We start from the raw sequence: 23,647 nt of genomic DNA on the forward strand, positions 1-23,647 counted from the left end.
CCCCTTACAAATTAACGGAAAATTAATTGGTGGTTCCCTTAACATCTAGAATATCCTTCTTACCCATGTGTTTGCGTTTTACTTTCTAGTATATACTAATTTCCATTCAATATTTGCCGTCAAAATGGATCAAATTTGTCAATTTAACCCGAAAACTTTGCTGATACATAGTTACCTTGTAAGATTTATTTTACCTTATTTAGACTCTGTATATAATTGAGGGAGCTAGTGCCGGGCGTTTTCTATTTTTCAAATTAACATCAGAAGAAAATATATGACTATACCCAGTAGGATCCCTATTTCATTTAGTTTTAATGTTCATGTGGACCCTTTGGATAAACTGGCTGAGTTTTTACCTCTCAATTTACTCTGAGCACGGACAAACCTGTGCATCTTGAAAAGGTATACGGCATAGCACGCCCTAGATTGATTAAATTCAAATGCATTGTCTGTTTTAAAAATTGCAAACCTTTCTTGAATTTTTCAGTGCACTTTTTTTCGTCTCAGCAGTAGATGATAAAGTTAACAAACAGTTGAGTTTTGCTTGATATGGTCCACTAAGGTACACAGTTTAAATCACAAATCATTATCAATACAGCTCATAGATATAGGAAGATGTGGTGTGAGTGACAATGAGACAACTCTCCATACAAATAATAATTTAAAAAGTAAACCATTATAGGTTAAAGTACGGCCTTCAACACGGAGCCTTGGCTCACACCGAACAACAAGCTATAAAGGGCCCCAAAATTACTAGTGTAAAACCATTCAAACGGGAAAACCAACGGTCTAATCTATATAAACAAAACGAGAAACGAGAAACACGTATATATTACATAAACAAACGACAACTACTGTACATCAGATTCCTGACTTAGGACAGGTGCAAACATTTGCAGCGGGATTAAACGTTTTAATGGATCCAATCCTTCTCCCTTTTTCTGAAACAATAGCATAACATCACAACAAAGAAAAACATACGATAAAATATCAATTGGCAGACTTAACTCAATCAAAAAGCTCACTTCATTTATTACCCGTAGGGCAGTTCTCAAAACTCTTTCTCAAATTAGTTTATTTTGGCACCTTTTGGAAAATTGAAAAAATGTGTACTGCAAAATCCTGTTCGGTTATTATTTATTTTAAACATAAAACACTTTTAAAATTCATTTATCAAAAGCATGCAATGCCTTATAAGTTTTCCATATGCTCAGGTTTGTCTGTATCTTATGGTGAAAACGCAGCCATTTTAGAAGAAGGGTCCACATGAAGTCAACTGAATGATGCGAATTACAAAATCAAAAGGACCTAGTTAAAACATCTTTATGCTATTACACGTTCTCCCCTTTGATTTACACCTTTTGCACTGCTTTGCTTTTGCGCCACTTAGCATTTGATTTCCAGAAAAATTTAGAAGACAAAACACAACATTTAAACCGAGTTTACCTGTTTAGCAACCTAAAAAAACGCTTATCATTGGAAATCGATAGCAATTCCGTGTTTATCAGAACATATATAATTATATGATTAATTTTTAATTTCGTATTTTCTAGGTTGGCGTATGGTTCATATTGTCAATACGTCACACGAACCTATACATATAGGTTTCAATATGGGGCTACATATTGTCAATACGGTTGCTGTTCTGCGTTTTAAAAGATCCATATTGTGCTTATGCACATAGTAACTCTGATTATGTTGACTAATAATCAGCAGTGTATCAATCAGCAACTTTGTATGTTCTACTTATTACTATTATTAGATAGTTTGATTTTCGCTATTGAATATCAATTATATGGTTATTTTTAGAAATTTACTGTCTACAAAAGTATGAAATATTCGAAATACTAATAATGTCTTATACCAGGCATAGATTATCATAGCCGTATTTGGCACATTTGTTTTTAGATTTCGGGTCTTCAATGCTCTTCAACTTTATACTTGTTTGGCTTTCAAACTATTTGTATCTGATTGTCATTGATAAGTTTTATGTAGACGAATCGCGTCTGGCGTATATGATATTAAGCCTGGTACCTTTGATAACTATTGACATCACGTTTTTGTAACATCCCTATTGGTATGGACAAGTCAAGAGATGATCCAAAACTAAAAAAGAGTACCATTTTTACACCTTTCCTAATCCTTTGTTTCGTTCCACAAACAGTTGAAATAGAACATCCCAAAATGGTGTGTCACTATTCTTTTATTAAAACCCGATAAAAACTAATGAGAAAGAGAAGGAAAAGAAATTAAGTAAATAAAATTGAGAATGGAAATGGGTAATGTGCCAAAGAGACAACAACCCGACCATAAAAAAAAAAAAACAACAGCAGAAGGTCACCAACAGGTCTTCAATGTAGCGAGAAGTACACTTTATTTAAAGGGAACTATTTTTGAAATTAGAAGTAATTAATTGTGGTATTTGGTCTAATGTTTGAGTAGTTTACATTTCTATCGTCATAATGATGTAGCATCTGCTGATAGAAGCTCGATATTTATAGCATTAAATCAAAAATAATTCTTATTCCAAAGTTGTGTTGTCCAAATTACATTGTAGTAATATATTTATAACATTGGTCTAATTTTAGATCAGCTGGAGCTATCGTTGGAATAGTGGTTGGTTGCCTTATTGGATTAAGCGTCTTTGTGACGATTATTGTTTGTGTGTGTGTTGTCAAATAAACTCTCGTCAACTTACAAAAGGACAAGTTATAAAAAGCTCTCCAGTGACAATAGCTTACGCTTGTAGCAACAATACTGCATGTAAGTAGAAGTAAAATGAATTACTATTAAAACCTTATTAATAATTGTTATAAATATCAGTTTTATTTAAAAATCGTTCCTTCCTTAAATATACTTGGTAAATTTAAGTTCTAAATGCCTATAGTTTTGTGTACACTTAACCTACACAAGGCCTACATTGACTATCGACTGCATGTAGACAAAACATGATTTAAATTACATGTAAGCATTGAGTGTTATCAATGGGAACGTAATGGTGTTTAGTTTACGTGTGAGTTACACAAACAAAACACCGAGTTTAGGTCAGTGTGAACACGGCCTAAGTTTCAATATGGGGCTACATATTGTCAATACGGTTGCTGTTCTGCGATTTTAAAATATCCATGTTGTGCTTATGCACCTAGTAACTCCGATTATGTTGACTACTATTTAGCAGTGTATCACTCAGCAACTTTGTATGTTCTACTTATTACTATTATAAGATAGCTTGATGTTCGCTATTGAATATCAATTATATGGTTATTTTTATAAATTTACTGTCTACAAAAGTATGAAATATTCGTAATACTAATAATGTCTTATACCAGGCATAGATTATCATAGCCGTATTTGGCACATTTGTTTTTAGATGTCGGGTCTTCAATGCTCTTCAACTTTATACTTGTTTGGCTTTCAAACTATTTGTATCTGATTGTCATTGAATAAGTTTTATGTAGACGAATCGCGTCTGGCGTATATGATATTAAGCCTGGTACCTTTGATAACTATTGACATCACGTTTTTGTAACATCCCTATTGGTATGGACAAGTCAAGAGATGGTCCAAAAACTAAAAAAGAGTACCATTTTTACACCTTTCCTAATCCTTTGTTTCGCTAAACACACAGTTGAAATAGAACATCCCAAAATGGTGTGTCACTTTTCGTTTATTAAAACCCGATAAAAATTAATGAGAAAGAGAAGGGAAAGAAATTAAGTAAAGTACACTTTATTTAAAGGGAACTATTTTTGAAATTAGAAGTAATTAATTGTGGTATTTGGTCTAATGTTTGAGTAGTTTACATTTCTATCGTCATAATGATGTAGCATCTGCTGATAGAAGCTCGATATTTATAGCATTAAATCAAAAATAATTCTGATTCCAAAGTTGTGTTGTCCAAATTAAATTGTAGTTATATATTCATAATATTGGTCTAATTTCAGATCAGCTTGAGCTATCGTTGGAATAGTGTTTAGTTGCCTTATTGGATTAAGCGTCTTTGTGACGATTATTGTTTGTGTGTGTATTGTCAAATAAACTCTCGTCAACTTACAAAAGGACAAGTTATAACAAGCTCTCCAGTGACAATAGCTTACGCTTGTAGCAACAATACTGCATGTAAGTAGAAGTAAAATGAATTACCAGAAAAATATATTCTTAATACATGTCTTGTTTTAAACTAAATGGATAGGAAAAGATTCGAAAAGTTGTAATATTTTCTCATGTTTTCTGTTTTCCGTTCTTAATGTGTAAATAGTGAAGATAGAGGAACACTTTTATCTATTTCTAGTTAACATTGGGGTCAATTAATTTAATGTTCATCAAGACAGAATTTATTTGAGGATTAAATCCATTCACTGTATTTTTTATCTTTTTTGCAGATCTTCAACCCACTTATCCACAGAATGACGGGTTTTCGAGCCATGGATTTATCCAACCTCAAGCGGATAATGAAGAAAACACTAATCAGCCTCCATTATATGAAAATGTAGCAGCTAAAAACTGTTGATTTAGTAATGTCGTTATCAATTTATGTTCCAATGTAAATTTCGCTGCCGTACATATGTTTTTTGTTCCTTTGTATCGTAATTGAATTCTTTCAGAAATTCCTGTTTTTCATTTTATTACAATTTTGTAATTGACGCTTTACTTCCTTCTTTAACTGCTGATAAAATTAAATTGTTCATGTTTACACTCGGCCAAACGAAAATTCAGTATTGTCAAAGACATTTTCAATGGCCAGCGAGTTTACATCAAAATGTGTTTCCATGTATATAATTAAAAAAAAATATTACCCTGTCTGTAATACATCAGTTGCATTTCGACCAGTTTACTAAGAATTACAATTGTTTCCCCTTCATAATCTTAAACAAGTTATAGAGCCAATCAAGTTTAAAGTTGAAGAGCATTGAGGACTCAAAATTCCAGAAAGTTGTGCTCAATACGGCTAAAGTTTTGTAAACAAGCAATTTATAATAATGACCATATAATTGATATTCATATCAAAACCGAAGTGCTAATTACTGGGCTGGTGATACCCTCGGGGACGAAACGCAAAGCACAGGCTTATAATTTAGAAGTTTGACGTACGCATGTTTCTTCTGCACAAGAATCACCAGGCGTTCGAAACAGTTTGAAATCAAAATCATTCCCAAAAGTTCAACAACAATTCTACATACACCGTGGTGAAATGGTATCACGCTTGGTTCTAGTGCAGAAAATAATACCAAAACTTTAATATTGACAGTTTCACATCTTCCGATCAACTTAGTAGAAACTGCAAAGAGCGGTCGACGGAGAGTCAAAATAATTAATGGGTAGGCTTACCTGTCATTTTGCGAATTTTTACCTTGTTACAGCTGTTAATGAACTGAGAGAAAACAATTCCAGGTTAAAAGATTTACGAATTGTGAGTCACAAAAACGTACCAACGCCACAAAAAGTGACGTCACAGATAAATTTATAGAAATTAGATATAAATCGAGATTCGGTGTAATTATGTTATTATATGTATTTCATAACAATCACCAGAATATTACAAAAGAATTGTGTTAGTAATTGTGTAATTAATTGTCTTATCTAACTGTATTTTTTTCTAAAACACAAACTGTAAAACAAATAAATCCAAAACATATGATTGCTTTGAACCTAAATCATATAAATAAGCTGGGTGATTTATTGTCTTTCCTTCGCATACGAACAGAAAATACAAAAAAGAAATACTTTTGAGCAGGCTTCCTTTTTAAATCATATTTTCTTTTATCATAATTTAAATGTTGCTGCAAAAAACTCCTAAATGATTTATAAAACACTATCATATGGTGTGATAATGCAGTTTCAGAGACAGAAAATCTTTGTAAATAAGAATCAACATATTTAGAAAGAATTATGTTGCTGTTGTCCGAAAGTAGAGTTTCAATATCTGTCCACGATTTTGTTGGTACATTAAACAGATTTACCTTATCTCGGACTTTCACATTACTATTGAGACTAACTAATATCGCTATTGACATAAGCGTCTCACAACTTCAAAATCAAATTTCAAAATTAGAAGGCAAAACTTCTATAACAAGCATCCGTTATCATTTACCCCAATTTATCATTGGTATTTACATGCTTATTTCCTGTCCAAAGAAGCGGATTACACGCAAAAGCTTTTGACGTATAAGGAAGTAAATTATAACTGGATGCATTTGTATAACAGTTTATTTTGTAACTTGTCAAACCACAACAAGAAGTACGCACTGCAAGCACAACCTTATCACAAGTCAACATGTTTGGATATCTGTGTTTCTTCCAAATCATAGGTTTGTTTATTAACAATGTATTTTGAATGATTTTTAAGCACATACCATTTTATAGTTGAATATACAAACGTTGATAGTGTTTAATTATTGTACATTATTTATTTCATTTAAATTTCTACAAAAGTTTTAAATTAATTTAATGTCAAATGTAAAAGAAAAATGAATTTAATGGATTAAATATATATATATATAGACCTTGAAAAGATGGAATACAACTGATAGTTTCAAGTAAAAAGATTGTTTATCAAATAAGAGGTTATCTTTAGTACTAAATGGACAACGTTTATCGTTGGATGTCTACAAGTTGAACATTTTATCAGTCCAAATACAAGCGAGATTCAAACCACCTTTAACTCGAATCACCGATGCTAGCCGTCTACTTATTTATACGTTCAAATGTTGAATTTGTTGTATTAGTCTCTATTTGCCATACCTGGTAAATTGCGTGTCTCATAAGCAAACATGCTACATATTTTGTTTGCATATTGGAGCAAAGCTTGAGATAAATTATCGATTACATATCCGGGACCTAATTAGTATACGAGAAATGTTGCAAGTTAAGAACCTCTGGATGTACGTATAAATAACTTATTTTAAATGGATTTGTATTTACGGTGAAGTTGTTTACTGGGCCTGAAAATTTAGGAACGATCCGGGCAAACTTATCGATCCTTCAAATAAATTTATTCTAAAAGTTTACCTATCCAACACGTTGGTTAGATCTTTGAAAATTGATTTAACTTGTATTGATTTTGGTACCAGCAAATTAAAACTATGGTGAATATTATTGTTGTACCCAAATGCACATTTACGGTTCTATTATCTGATAAACCCTATAATTCTGCTTAACACTAGATCATGCTTTTCCCCGACTGTTCATGGCGTCTTAAGCTGGGGTCACACATTCATGATTTGTACTGCCGTCCTTGACAGGACCATTCCCGATTAAAATTTGTCAAAAGTCTGATCAAGATCCTGTGAATCGTGGATGGAAATTCGATTTGTATCTTTCGCCAGGTAAAATTAGACCGAGTCTGTCACGACTGCGTCCCGATTCTACCGAATGTAATCCGACAGAGATCAGATAGTGACAAGACAGTGAACCGACGCTGACGGAAGTTATCCGTTCGAAAACTGTCGGCATAATCGGGATGATCAGGTACTGTCGGAACGTAATCCTATCACGGTCCGCTCTATCGCATTGTAAACGGCTTTGTCTGGTCTCAGTCGTATTGCATTCTGTTATTGTCGGGACTTCTCCAGATCATTCCCGTTCCACAGGACACCGTCCCGAATACACAGAACATTGTTAGGAATTCGATCCGATACAGCAGAATCTGTCACGACATAGGCACGATTGTAATCCGACTAGACAAAATCGGCTGAGTTTCCCCGAATGTTACGGGACGCACCTAACTGTCGGGGTGCTTTGCCGAACTATTCGGACCCTTCCCGACCAGTAGGAATCTGTTACGAACTAAAACGACTGCGTTCAGACAATAATAGGACATTCCAGATAATTGAGGATACTAATCCGACTTTTTCACTTTTCGTGTCGTATCGCTGTCTGATCTCAAACGGGAGCAATAATCGGCAATGTGTGAACCCCGCATTACACTAGATCCATTGGATGTTGGATTTGAAATGATTGATACTTTCGCCTTTTTACAGTTATTATTGTTTTTGAACTTCACATAATTTTAGTTTCTTGTGTATAATTCGGATTTTAGTATGAAGTCCATTATGAATGAACTAGTATACGTATTTGTTTAGAGGCAAGCTGAAGGACGCATCCGGGTGCAGGAGTTTCTCGCTGCATTGAAGACCCATTGTGTCTTTTGGCTGTTGTCTGCTCTATTGTCGGGTTGTTGTTTCTTTGACTTATTCCCCATTTCCATTTTCAATTTTACCATACTTAATATTATTATTAAAATAATAAACACATTCTTGGTTCTACAATATATCGAAACCTATATTTTGGCATTGCTTGAGTTCTTCTCTGTCTGTTGATTACTTCTTTACACTTTTTCTTTTGGATGTTTGATTTGTACTGATTGATAATTGAGTATTTAATACATGAATTTTAAGTTATTATTGGTTTTGAATTAATGTTAGTAACTGCGAGTACTCTCAAAAAGGTACTTTGTGTCTATTTTGGCGAGAGGGATGTATACTAGTACATACGTCGTAAGATTTTTTGTTGTGAAACCGACTCCAAGGCAGTGTGTAGCCTATATCCCAAAGTACCTTTTTTCTATGTGGAAGGCCGTACGAATGCTTATAATTGCTGATAGCAATTTCTTATGAAATTTGGTTGATATTTGTGGCGTTAACAATCATACCTTATCTTTTTATTTTTAGATCTTTTAGAGCCTGCGCATTATCATATTGTTTGTTTAAAAGTTGATCTGTGATCATGCAATTCAAATCTTTTGAATTACAACATAGACATTGTTTTATTCTTTATCTAATTATTCGAGTTATCAAATGAAATAAATCGCAGAAAAGAGATTTCACCAAATATATTATTAAGCATTAGGGATGCAACTTATATTACTCTTTATAACAGGCTACCAAAATTTCTATTCATATACATAGTTCCTGTTTACGATCTGTTGTATGGTTGTGTATTGTAATAAGTGTGCCACAAATAGAGCGCTTTATTAACATCGACATACAAAAGTATTTGCCGAAATAAAAAAAAACAAAAAAACAAATACGGATGCAACAAAGATTATTTTTGAAGGAAGCACCTTAACAGAAAAAGGAAAATTTGATGCATGACCGAACTTAATTTAGAAATAAAGACGATGTTGTGTAATACGACGATAAGGCAAAACCCGGAGAACACAAATATAGATTTGAAATATATTTTTTTGTGTTTACTATTCCTTAATAGATAGTTTTAATGATAACTTTTACCATAGCTCGAAAAGTGCTTTATATGAACTCCCATTTAGATTGAATATCTATATGAACTCTCGTTTAAGATTGGATATTTCTATGAACTCTCGTTTTAGTTTTAAATTGAATATTTCTCATTTTAGTTTCAAGTTGAATATTTCTTGTTTTCAATGTTTCCTTTTTCTTAAATATAATGTTTCTTAATTCAAATATCCAAAGAAATTATAGATTTTCAATCTAAATGGGAGTTCATATAAAGCACTTTTCGAATTCTGGTAAAATTCCCAATGTCACTTTTCTACCGGTTATATATACTTGATGGCTGAACAGAATTTCTCTTTACGCAATATTGTAACATTTTTTCATAAATCGGTCTATTTTGAAACAAAATATTTGTGTTTTAGGAATGGTCGCCAGTAAAATATGCTATTATTATATAGATTACGATTCATATTATAGTAGCAACTACTGTTCCAGAGGATGTTGTTCCAAATATAAGACAAATCCATGTTGTTCGTCATCATATATCGATTGGTATGTATTTTATGAAGTTTCTGAGTCTATAGCATTGTAAAATCATATCACTTTAACATTTTAGAACATTCAATATTTTTAGACCTTTCGGCACGTTTTAAACAGAACACCAGTTTTTATAATTTGTAGTTGAATATTTTGCTTTCAATGCACACATTTATGATACGAACGTCCCTGATTGTACATGTAACACGCTTTATAATAATAAAGATGGAAGTAAAACTTCTAACTTAAAGATGTATCAAGAAATAAAAGAGCGGCAAAAGATACCGGAGGGACATTCGAACTCAAATATCGAAAATAAAGTGATAACTCCATGACTAAATAAGGCGGATTTCAAATATGTAATAAATAAGACACGCATAGCATGGCCTGGATGACAAGTTGTTTCATTAGAATCACATTACATGTTCTTTATCTATTACCTATGTTTTAATTCATTAACAACAAAATTGTTATTACTACCGATGAAAACAATTATAGTAAATAGTATAATAAAAGTGTTTTATTGATACACTTTTAGAACATAGTTATTCAAAATAGCGATACAATCAAATGGATGTTTTCATCAGATTTACGCACTATATAAACAACCTCACCATACAATGACGATATTATATCTTGGTTTTACTTTTTATTCTAAGAGTTCATACAGTCATTCTTTGTTAACTCCATGGACAGAAAACGAATAACAAATTGTTACACCCATCGAGTTAAACAATCTGTTATTGCATTAGCAATTGCTAATACAAATTCTAAAGTCAACTTAGAAACGAAACTATACAGTCAGAATTCTACGTCGTCAAAATTATCCCCCTATTACGTAATCCAAAATTTACAATCGTAAAAATAGAAGCCATGTTAGGAAAGACACGCTGCTAATTAAAATTTTGAAAACTGATAAATCTATGTGTATATCATTTTATTCTGGTATCACCTAAGTTGAACAAAGGTATACAGAAAAACATATTAATTAAGATGACAGTGCGTTGTACGTTTGTTGAGGAAGCATTAAATATATTTTATATTACAGTGGTATGATCGGTAAAGCCGACAGATTAACATCTGAGAGAATCAAGGTTATCATTTATAATTCTAATAAATTGGCACAATTTTTCGAAGTTTAGATTTCTGTTTTTTGTTTTTTTTCTCGATAGGTATTTCTTGTCAATAAGTAATGCTCTATCCGTCAGTAGACATTCCATTAAATAGTGGTATTCGTCACCGATAGCAACTCTGCACAAAGGACACTATCTCTGTTCTCGTGGAATGTGTAAAACATGTGTCTCTACTAGCTATTGAGCATCATGTTATTTACTTTTCTGAAAGTTTTGTTTGACCGGTTGTCAGGGGGTATTTTGTAAAGTTCAGAAACATTAAAAAAAAAAACTCGAATTCAGAAGGAAGGGCAGATTAACATTTAAGAGGTTAAGGACTTACTAACTAAGAAAAAACTTACAGAAAATTAAGTTTTAGGGATCTATGCATTTTTACGATACAGTTCGAAAGTCTGTCGTCAAGTACTTTTAATAAAACATGAAATTCGAACACACCTACACTGTTTTATGACTCGTTGGAAAGGTATTTCACTTGACACATATATTTTCTTTTTCTTATCAATGTATATTTTACTGAATGCTATTAAATAACCTGTACCCTTAATATATAAAAATAATAAAATCTGATGCGAGATGATGTAACAACATTTTTCTTCCTGCTTTTTCAAAACAGAATATTCAATTTAAACACGCTTAAACATAAAAAGGTACACTCGACTGTCTCTTTATCGCACTTATCGCCCATTTGGTGGATCTTCCAAAAAAACATCGACGGGGACAGAGTAGCAAATTAATGCTTCAGGAAAAACAAACTTTTATCATTCTGTGGATTTTGTTTTTGATTAATGTTATGCTTATGTACTTTATATATGATCCATTTCGATTTGAACCAACCACAATCGACCATTTTTTGAAAATTTGTCTACAGTTATCAAAGGTACCATGATTATAGTTTGATACGCCAGACGCGCGTTTCGTCTACATAAGACTCATCAGTGACACTCATATAAATGAAAAGTTATAAAGCCAAACAAGTACAAAGTTGAAGAGCATTGAGGACCAAAAATTCCAAAATGTTGTGCCAAAAACGGCTAAGGTAATCTATTCCTGGGATAAGAAAATCCTTAGCTTTTTTTTTATTTGATAATAATGAAAATATTCTGTAATATTAAACATTTTACCTATTTCATAGGTCATCAGCGGAAACTATAGGAGCAGTTGTCGGTGGTCTTTTCGCTTTATCTATCTTCGTTTCGATCATATCTTACATCTGCAAACGAATGAGAGCGCAGCGTGGCGTGCAAGGTCAGGTTTTATCTCCACCTGCTGTAACATATATAACTACTACTGGAGGCGCTGTACCCAATTCATGTAAGATTGAATGTTGAATATGTTCGCATGCATAGTAAATGTTAGTTTTGCTTATTAAATATTCTTTAATTTCATAGAAATGTTAAATAGCGTTACATTAAAAATGTAAGCTTTGATGGATATTGGTACGATACTAGTAATAGCAGTTTTGCTTGCTTTCATGCGCATGAAACGGTATATTTGTCTATCAATAATACGAAACTAATCAAACAACGTATACGTTAAATGACTAGAATAAACAAACGGATTTGAACGAGCGTCCGCAAAATATGTACATGTCCGAAATAACCACAGTACATCCAAAGATCTCATTGTTCGCTCGAACATACCTCACAAAAATACAAGTGTACTAGAATAAAATGCTCCATTTAAAAAAGAGACCAATTCAAAAACGTGCTTCAAACTGTAATTCACATCGTCGAATTGGCACATGTTTATCACATTCAGTTACGTTTTTGCTAGTACCTTTGTTATCCTATTAGATGGCTCATAGCGAAGTTGCAAGTAAGACTTTACTGTGTATCCGACATTACTTATTAGTTGTAACATATCAAGTTGAATCTTAATTCACATCATCCATCAGTTATGAATTATTATATTTTAGACCCTCAAGCTGCTAACCAACCCCAATTTGGAAGCAACATGAATATCATGGGTAGCACTGAACAACTAAATGTTATTCCACCAAATAATGGAAATACAGCCTACCTACCAAGTAATGGGAACACAGCTTATCCAACAACTATTGGAAACACAGCTTATCCACCAAGTAATGGAAATACCACTTATCCACCAAGTTACGACAATCTTGCTCATGACCACGTGAAAGGGGCTGAAAGTTCTATGAACGCATGTATATAGTTGCTAAAAGATGAAAGAACATGTAAACAATATGAACTTTCTTAATTTTTTGAACAAATAACCAATTTTGTAATAAATTGTGAATTATGTTTGTATTTTAAGTAAGTTGCTGCTGGTGTTGTTAAACTAAATATTCGGATTAAATAATTTAATAGCCACATATTACATATATGTTTTACATTGAGAATACTTTTCTTGTTTCCTTTTTACTATAGTTGTTATTATGATCTACTCAATTAAATATTTTACTTTTCAAATTGTCAACTTCTCATACATCACTAGTAATATACTCTTTGTCCTATTGAACATTTTTATATATCTCAAGTAATACGTTACTCAGTTCAATACATATGTTAAACGGACGCAGTATGACATAGAATATCCAACAAAACATACTAGACGAGTATCACGATTGACAGATGCGATGTGTAGAAAAATGGCTCTCGTTTTGGACTAAAAAACAATTGTCTGATTTGAAACTTTGCCTTGCAAAGTTATTTCAGTTTTCAAATAGTTACACGTATGTCTAAATGTCGAGTTGCATAACGTATGCATATTAGAGGACGCTTATTATGTTGACTTAATCATTCTCCTGCCTTTAATAATTCATTCTAGAACTGTATTTATCGTAGTAATCGAAACAAATATAGACGAGGAGAAACCCATTGACTTACCTTTAGACGGAATTTTAGTTCATAATAAGTGGGGAAAAGCTGTCATATTAATCTCACGGAAAGTTAAAAAGTAACCTTCCTACTAAGGTATACTATGGACTCATTTATTTTCGAGGTTATCAATTTTCGTGGATTTAGATAAACTTCCATGTTCGTTGATATCTAATTTTGAGGTTTTGCAGATTTCTGCATACACGCCTATAGAAAATTTGTCGTCCATTGAACATTTAATTTCGTGGTTAAACTGAAGCCACAAAATCCACAAAAATTGGTAAGAAACGAATAATAATAAATCCACAGTATGTCAAAACACATGTATAAATTCACTATTTTCTACATGACGAACTGCATGTACCAAACAGTTGCTTTCCATTCGTTTGATCAGTGGAAAGCAAGATAAAAACAACAAATATTCATCAAAGATATACTAGACTAATTGTTAAGTACGACAGACGCGCGTTTCGTTTACATAACTCATCTGTGGTGTTCGACTCAAAACAAATCGGAAATCACATGTTCCACAATGTTCTAAAGTATCTGATGTATCATGTTGAAAAAAATCACAAAAATACTGAAATCCGAGGAAAATTCAAACGGAAAGTCCCAAATCCAATTGCAAAATCAAAACACATCAAACGAATAGATAACAACTGTTATTTTCCTGGCCTGGTACAGCCATTTGCTTATGTAGAAAATGGTGGCTTAGTCCTGCTTTTAAAGCTAGCTAAACCTCTGACTTGTATGAAAGGTGCATAAAAAATATATATTATATTGACAACGATGTGTGAACAAAGCAAACAGACATAGTAGGTAAAATGTCACAAATTGCGGTACAGCAGTCAATATGGTGTAATCTTAATCACTTTTAAAAACAAATCACGATGTAACAAAGAAAACAAAAAAGACATACAGACAAAGCACACCAGTTAAAACACAATAATTTAACATATCACAATAACACTATTACGAGATGCACAACACAGAGCCACGTAAAAGATATCATCAAAAACAGAATAAAATAATCTATACTTTTAAAACTATCGCGTAACGGTTACATACTCGTTTTGAGTGCAGAAGATCGCGAGTCAAATCATCTTTCAATTATAAACCAGACTTACCTATTGATATTTTCTGATTCGCTGATATAATGCAAGATTCGAGCAGTGCTGATTATTGTTCCCGTTTGAGATCATACTGCGCTAATGTGGCGTTCATACATTACGATAACTGCTCCCGTTTAAGACAAGAAATTTACAGTATAAGAACACAAGTGAAAAACTCGGATTACTATCCTCAATTATCTGGAATGTCTTATTATTGTCCGAACGCAGTCGTGTAAGTTCGTAACATATTCCTACGGGTCGGGAATGGTCCGGATAGTACGGCGAAGCACCCTGACTGTTAGGTGCGTTCCGTAACATTCTGGAGAATTCAGCCGATTTTTCTAGTCGGATTACAAGCGTGACTATGTCGTGACATATTCTGCTATATCGGCTCAAAATCCGAACAATGTTCTGTGTTTTCAGGACGGTGTTCTGTGGAACAGAAATGATCTAGAGACATTTTTCATTATTTTTTTTCTGCTGATTGAGTCCAGATTGCATCAATATCTTTGCCGAAACCGTTCAGAAACAGTCCTGTTATTGATACGACATTCGTCAATGCTACACTCGTCAGAGTCCCGACAAATACAGAACACAATACGAATGAGTCCAAACAAAGCCGTTTGCAATGCGGTACAGCGGACCGTGATAGGATTACGCTCCGGCAGTACCTTATCATACCGAATATGCCGACAGGTAATTAACGGATAACTTCCGTCACTGTCTGATCTCTGCCGGGTTACATTCGTAAGAATCGGAACGCAGTCGTGACAGGCTCGGTCGAATTTTATCATGCGAAAGATACAAATCGGATTAGATTCGGATTGAGAACTTGATTATCAGGACAAATTCGTTTGGAAAGGGTTGAATATCGACGCTTCCTAAACAATATATGATTGTTGTCGTGATTAAAAAATCTTGTTTACAGATTTTAATTAAAGTTTGAATTTCTATCCACGATTCACAGGATCTTGATCAGACTTTTGCAATTCAAATTTGGAAGGGTCCTGTCAAGGACGGCAGAAAAATCGTTGATGTGTGACCCCAGCTTAAGACACGAACAGTTAAATAGTCGGATTACTATCCCCATCGACCTTGAATGTCCTAACATTGTCTGAACGAAGTCGTATACGTTCGTATCAGATTTCTGTTGATGGAGAATGGTCCGGAGAGGTCGGCCAAGCACCCCGGCAGTAGGACATGTCCCGTAACATTCGGGGAAATTCAGTCGATTTTTTCTAGTCGTGATTATGTCATGACAAACTGTGATTTATCGTAATAAAATATTGACAATGTTCTGTGTTTTCTGGACGCTGTCCTCCGGAACGTGCATTATCTGGAAAAAAAGGTAAATAAAGGCAACAGAAGTGTAAACTTGAAAAAGGTAAATAAAGGCAACAGTAGTATAAACTTGAAAAGGAAAATAAAGGCAACAGTAGTAAAAACTTGAAAAAGGTCAATAAAGGCATCAGTAGTATAAACTTGAAAAAGGAAAATTAAAGGCAACAGTATTATAAACTTAAAAAAGGTCAATAAAGGCAATAGTAGTATAAACATGAAAAAGATAAATAAAGGCAACAGTAGTTTAAACTTGAATAAGGTAAGCAAAGGCAGCGGGAGTATACACTTGAAAAGGGTAAATAAAGGCAACAGTACTAGTATAATCTTAAAAAAGGGTAAATAAAGGCAACAGTGTTATAAACTTGAAAAAGCTAAATAAAGGCAACAGTAGTATAAACTTGAAAAGGGTAAATAAAGGCAACAGAAGAATAAACTTGAAAAAGGTAAATAAAGGCAACAGTATTATAAACTTGAAAAAGTAAACAAAAGGCAACAGTAGTATACACTTAAAAAGGGTAAATAAAGTTAAACTTGAAAAAAAACGGGCTGTCCATATATCACCATAATGACCAGTTTTCAATAACTATTATGTTTATTTCATTGAGAAACTATGTTTTAAAAAGAATTCATAGAATTAAAATTCAAATTGTTGAAAGTAACCTCGAGATAATGTACGATTTCTTTAGGAAAGAGTAAAGACCGGTCATAGTTTTAGATATCTATATAAGTCACTTGAAATACAAAATAAAGTTTACTATAATTTCATCAGTAGCAAAACGGTCATTAGAGTTTTCTGCACTAGCAGACGGGTCTTCCATTTTCCTAACTGTAAACTGCAAACACGTCTGAATCGCGTTGCATTTTATTACGGAACGTCACACAAACAGACAAACCACGCCCCACCGGTCCTTATCATGTAAAAGTCTGATAACGACCGGTTTTCCGGTCCGTTTTGTTCTGTTAATGACCGATGAAACTTATTACTGAAGAATAAAGAATGTCATGTGGCCTCTTTTTATCCAATAAGATAAGCTTATTCTTAACCGATATAGATAATGAATGTTACTTATATCGCTATTTGCATATCACAACCTCAAAAACAACTTCAAAATTGAAAACGCAAAATGTACTGTAAAAAGCATCTGGTATGGTTTACCTAAATTGTTCATGGGTATTTCCATGCTTTTTTCCTGTGAAAACGAAGCGGATAGTAAGCAAAGGTTGTTGACGTATAAGGAAGAAAATTATTACTTGATATATATGTATAACGTTGTTTCGTCAAATCACAGCAAAAAGGTACGCCCTGCAAGCACAATCTTACTACAAGTCAACATGTTTGGATATCTGTGTTTATTCCAAATCATAGGTTTGTTTATTAACACTGAAATAATAAATGTACGATATCATTTGAATGTTAGGCTCATGCCATTTTATATAATTGTATACGACAGTTATCAGTTTTAGATTTCTACCTTAAAGTTCGGTATATTTGTTAATTATTATAATTTTAACATTTGTTTTTTATAGATATTAATTTTCAATTTAAAAAAGGGTGTAATAATATCAACTGATTGTTTGAATGATGTTTAACGCCACTTGCAGCACTTTTGCGCTATTATTGTATTTCGTGGCGGTCAGTGTTTGTTCTTGGAGGAAGCCGGGGTGCCCAGAGATAAAACTTACAATCCTAGTAAATTACACGTGTCGGGATTGAATGTATAATCGTAGTGTTGACCGGTGTTGTCTGTACAATCTATTCATGTTTTAGATTTGTTTTGAATTTTGTATTACAAAAGTAAACCCAACAGTGTGATAATTAGATTTCAACTTTGATTAACTACAGTATCAATGGCTTAGTCTCTTGTCCAGCGCTCCAGACCACTATTCCACTAAGAGTTTAGGACTGTTTGCATTAAATGCAAAACTGTCTAAATATAGCCATTTTCAGATCTTGCAAAGGATATTCAGATACGTGATAATTTTTAATTTTAATCATATTACTCTTCATACAAGACTTGCACAAGTTTTGTTCAGATAAATTATTTCCTGTTTAAGATTTATAACATGATTGAATATTGTGTAACGTATGCCACAAATTGATTGCTTTGTAAACATCGACACACAAAAGACTTTGAAGTAAAAAAACATTAAAAAAGTACAGATACAATAAGGATAAAGTTTTAAGGAAGCACCTTGACAAGATAAGAAAAATAAAACAAGAAGGAACTGAATTTAGAAATAAAGAATATTTTATGAAATACAACGATGAGACATTAACGATACTAATCTTAAACTGAAATTTTGTTTAATGTTCCTTAACAGTTATTTATAAAGGTATTTAAAACAAAGCTACGTAATGCACCTATAACTTATTTTTACAACAATTACACGCAGTAGGTTCTATTTGAATATAATTTGTGTCAGAATAGAATATATTCAACGTGTTTTATTTTTCAAGTCAAGCAGTTTAAATTATTTATTAAAGTAGAATGATCTTTATTATTTTATGAAACATCCAATGTAAACCAACACTTTTGTATTTCAGAAGTGGTACTCAGTAAAACCTGCTATTACAGAATAAGCTATTATTATTCTTATTCTTCAAGTCTTAGAAGCGAATACTGTACATACGGCTGCTGTTCAAGTTCTACATCAAGTCCATGTTGTTCTTCTTCATATTCATCATATTCATCATATTTGGATGGCCTGAGTAACTACAGCTATACTCTGTATGTTGGTTTTTTATAAAAAAAAATCCTTTGTCTAGAGCATTGTATCAAATTATAATATCCTAACATTAAAAAACTCATATTTTGTTCAGGCCTTTAGACACTTTTTGAATTGAACACAATGATTTTGATTTTGCAGTGTAGTATTTTGCATTGGACGCAAACTATGATACCAACATTAATTAATATACGGATAGAAGTAAATAAATCAACTTTTAATGTAGCTAACAATCAATGATTTAACAATTGAAATAAAGGTGTACTAATAAATGATCAAACCATCTGGTATACATAATAATATTTACGTGATGGTATTCGTTAAATATTTTCGGTCGACGAAACTAAAATGACTGTTTACAACATTATGATAGTTTGTTTTCAAATGTATGTGTATTTCGTAGTTGAAGACACGCCGACTGGGAAGCTTAACAGATATATAACGCTAAGGAACGGTACAATTGAGAACAACAATACAGACGACAAAATATGAATATTCCACAAGATAAACAAGAAATAATTTGCATCCAGTATAGAATTCTTATCAAACAATCATAAAAACGTTTTATATAAACATTAGAAGATAAGGTATGATTGGCAATGAGACAACTCTACAAATAAAAAACCAAATAAAGGCAACAAAAGTATACCGTCCATCAAATCATAAATCGATTGAGAGAAAATAAATCCAAGTTACAAATCAAAACAGAGGAAACACATCAACTATAAGAAGAAAACAACAGATGATAAAAATGATGTAAATGAAAGCAACTTACCGGATGGTCTTTAAAATGCGCAAAACCCATTACTATATTAGCACTGATATGACTAACTGTAAATTTCAATGAGTAATCAAAATCCTGATGTATGTACAAATATACTGCTGACTTGGTACAGGCACATGCAGATTATGACGCCATGGTTTAATATCTTTGCAAGCGCTCAACTAGGAATGTGTCTTAAAATCAATATATCAGTATGTATAACCACTACATAAAAATGGTTACACTAGGTTACACATTAGAATCAATCAACTGTAGGGTTACACTTGTTTTATTATTTACATTCAGCTAATCAAAGTTACAACTTATAAAACAAACCTTATTCGAGCCTCCTAAAGTTACAGTGTTAAATTGGTTGTTGATTTGATTTTACAGATTTTATTCATGTAACCACGTGTAACTACCGTGTAACTTACGTGTGGCAATAGTAATCCTGAAAAATGTTGGAATAATATTGAAAGAGAATATATCAAAACCTATACATTGACTCAAAAAAGTAAACAAATTCATTTTAAATTTGAAATGAACATAAAATGGTAAATATAGATTTGGTAACCCAGTACCCTCATTCTCCTATAGAGTTCTTATATGTGATTTAAGACACAAATTTCAGGCCATATATGCGTTGAGCACACTTTTTTCGACCAATCCGAAATCCGAAAATCAAGCATTCCTACAAATTGTGCATAATAGTAAAAAATTGTTTGCATCAATGTTAAAAACAGGATGCATTATTTTACTAACATCTCCTTTAAATGTTTATTCTGGCTGTGATATTTCCATGTTTTGGAATATTGTACAAATGAATTGTATACACTCCGACAATGTATCTGCTTCCTTGATAATTTTTTGGGGGACGGTGATATTGTGACCTGTCGATTTACTTAAATATGACCCTTTTGAATGTTTTAAGTAACATGTGATTCAAGAACCTTTTTACCAAACCATACTAGAGCCTTTCATGTATGCTATACATAAATCAGAATAGGCAATAGAAGAAAAGTGAAAAGTTTATAACACATTTCATATTATTATTTCTATGTTGCATGCTAAATTATTTAATTTAATAAGCATAACAAGTTTCTGGTATATTATAGGTCAACAGCTGGAACCATAGGGGCTGTTGTTGGTAGTCTCCTCGCTTTATCTATCTTCGTAACAATCATCTCCTTCATCTGTAGAAGAATGAGAGCGCAACGAGGTGTGCAAGGTCAGGTTATGTCTCCACCTGCTGTGACATACGTAACTACAACTGGAGGCCCTGTACCAGCTGCATGTAAGATAACAGTTTTAGTATAAAGTAAATATGTGGTGTTTTTTTTGGGTAAAATATTTGTTAATTTCGTCGAAAAGATAAAGGGATTTTAATCACTGAAAGGGAATGGAGACGATATAAAAAATTGTGTTTGCTTTCGTCGGCATTGAACGGATTGGTGTTTTGGCTTACAATAAAACAAATTGGCATTAAAATATATACTTTTATTTAACAAAAGGCAGTTAACTCGTAGCATTCCCATTTGGCTGTGAGATTGAAGACAAAATTATTATGATGATAAACTTGGAATGCCTGTGACGAATGATATCGGCAATAGACATATGCGGGTTCTACACCATTTTGTAGATAATTTAATACGAAGTATGGCATAACAAGTTTCAGATATATATACAACCACAGTATTGAAATATATCGGAAGTCCGCGGCCGGGTTGCATTTCTGAAATACACGAGTTGGGTAAACTTGTGATATATATTAAATTATACAGGTAATTTCTTTTAGAGACAAGTGCTTGTGGAATGAAATACACAATTTCAAAAGGAAGAATGCAAAAAAGTGCAAGTTTAAAATTTAGTATGTTCAGACCACAGGGTTAAATTTCTTATCATATTTAAATACATGAATTAATATCAGCCAATTATAATGATGTTCTATATTTTTTAGACCCTCAAAATGCTTACCAACCCCAATTTGGGAGTAACATTAACATAATGGGCAGCACTGAACAACTAAATGTTATTCCACCAAATAATGAAAACACAGCCTGTCCATCAAATAATGGGAACACAGTTTATCCACCAAGTTTTGGAAACCAAGCTTATCCACCAAGCTACGACAATCTTGCTCATGACAACATGAAAGGAAGTGAAAGTTCCATGAACGCATGTACATAGTTGATCAAAGATGACAAAATTGAAAAAAAAACATTTATTAATACTTTTTTCTTTCTTTGAATCATAATAAGTTTCGGAATGTTTTCAGAATCATTTTTGTATTTTTAATTTAGTATTAATGCATGTATTGCCATCGCAGATATCAAGATAAGATATTTTGATTCCAATATATTACAGTATTCACTAACAATTTTTAAAATATTAAAATTGATATTTGTTATTAAATCCAATAAGAAAATATTGTTATGAATGGTTAAATTTAGGTATTTTAATAAAAATAATGATATAACCTTTGACCAAGTTAAAGGCATTTATAAATCTCAATTGATACATTAAAAAAGGCAACAGTGGTATATACCGGTGTTCAAAAGTCAGAAATCAAGTGAGAGAAAATAAAGATGGATTACAAGCTTAAACCGAGGGGAACACATCAACTATAATAGGAAAACAAACAAACAACTTAAACACTGAAAATGCGACTAAAACAGACACCAACATACGAAGAAATTTTCTAATAACAACTGCCATATGCCTGACTCGGTACCGGACATTCATTTCAAAGTAAAAATGGTGAGTTGAATCCGGTTTTATGGCTAGCGAAACCTCCCGCTTATATTACAATGTCGCGAAAATGACAAAAATCCAGCATAAACACACATCACAGAGAAACTCACCAACTAATAAATTTAATAGTCGACAAAACTTGGCAAACCACAGAACAACCAACGACCGATACCACAGGATGTCAAAAAAGGAAGGCACGTAACGAAATTTAATCTCGACCAAAATGCAACTATTTTTACAATAAGCTCAGATATCAGGCTATAATTTGTACGCTACACGCGCGTTAGACTACAAAAATAAGGAAAAATAGAAAATTGATATAAAGCAAACAATAAAACGAGTATCAACCACTTAATTACTCCTGACTAATATTGGCACTTAAATGATGAGGTAGAGTAAACCATGTGTGCGACACTCAATCCTTTTCTAACCATAGCTAGGCACTGGAATTATATATAAGCATTTTTGAACAGTTTGAAGTTGTCTCATTGTAAATCATACCACATCTTCTTTTTTATATGGTTGCAAATGGGACATTTACATATAGATTAAAGAAAAAAGATGTGAGCATTCTACAATATATGTAAGCTAAACAAAAAGTATGAAAAAATGTGAACTAGTTCAAAAGAGAAAACCACTGACCTGATTTATGTACCAAACAATTAAGGAAACATAAAAAATTGAAACACAGCAACGAATTAAACGAATAAAAAACTACTGAATAACAGAATTCTGACAATGAACAGACACGTCAATAATTTGGATGTGTTAATAATGTTTGCAGTCCCAATCCCTCTCCTAACTGCAGTTTTCGCCTTGGTTAATACAGTAGATTTTTTCACAGTTTGTGCGGGTCAATTGTATTTCATTGCATTAACAATTTGTTACCATACTTTAAACTATTCGACAACCTTTAATTATTTTTCATGAAATTTACCTTGATATACCAATTAACGACCATGTGTAGCTGTTAATACTATCTAGTACAGTTATAAAACAGTTTCTAACTTTAGAAGTTCTACCAATGAACAGTTTTAGATAGAACAAATCTGGGTTATTCCCGAGAACGGTTTAGATAGAACGAATACTGGGTTATTACCGAGAACATTTTAGATATAACTAATCAGTAGTATTAAAGTTCGTTCTCTTTTGTTTATTTTTCATTCTTTCTTTGTTTTTTTCTTAATACTTATGTTTTTCAGGATCTTTTTATCCATTTTGATTTTTTTTCTAAACAGCTTTGAACCATGTA

The 23,647-nt window shown here is 32.6% G+C and overlaps 2 protein-coding genes across 2 annotated transcripts; both read left to right on the forward strand.

Annotated features, from left to right (window-relative positions):
- The first annotated feature begins 6,126 nt into the window (after positions 1–6,126).
- On the forward strand, positions 6,127–13,239 carry LOC139519198 (uncharacterized). Its single transcript, XM_071311092.1, has 4 exons — positions 6,127–6,308; positions 9,617–9,746; positions 11,997–12,175; positions 12,780–13,239. Exons 1-4 carry the CDS (start codon positions 6,275–6,277, stop codon positions 13,034–13,036), a joined length of 600 nt encoding a protein of 199 aa, XP_071167193.1. The 5' UTR covers positions 6,127–6,274; the 3' UTR covers positions 13,037–13,239.
- A 4,160-nt stretch (positions 13,240–17,399) lies between these two features.
- On the forward strand, positions 17,400–22,071 carry LOC139519201 (uncharacterized). The gene is made up of 4 exons (XM_071311105.1): positions 17,400–17,520; positions 18,700–18,883; positions 20,760–20,938; positions 21,602–22,071. Exons 1-4 carry the CDS (start codon positions 17,415–17,417, stop codon positions 21,829–21,831), a joined length of 699 nt encoding a protein of 232 aa, XP_071167206.1. The 5' UTR covers positions 17,400–17,414; the 3' UTR covers positions 21,832–22,071.
- Positions 22,072–23,647: the final 1,576 nt, after the last annotated feature.

This window comes from Mytilus edulis, chromosome 1 (genome assembly GCF_963676685.1).
Source record: "Mytilus edulis chromosome 1, xbMytEdul2.2, whole genome shotgun sequence".
Classification (NCBI taxonomy): Eukaryota; Metazoa; Mollusca; class Bivalvia; order Mytilida; family Mytilidae; genus Mytilus; species Mytilus edulis.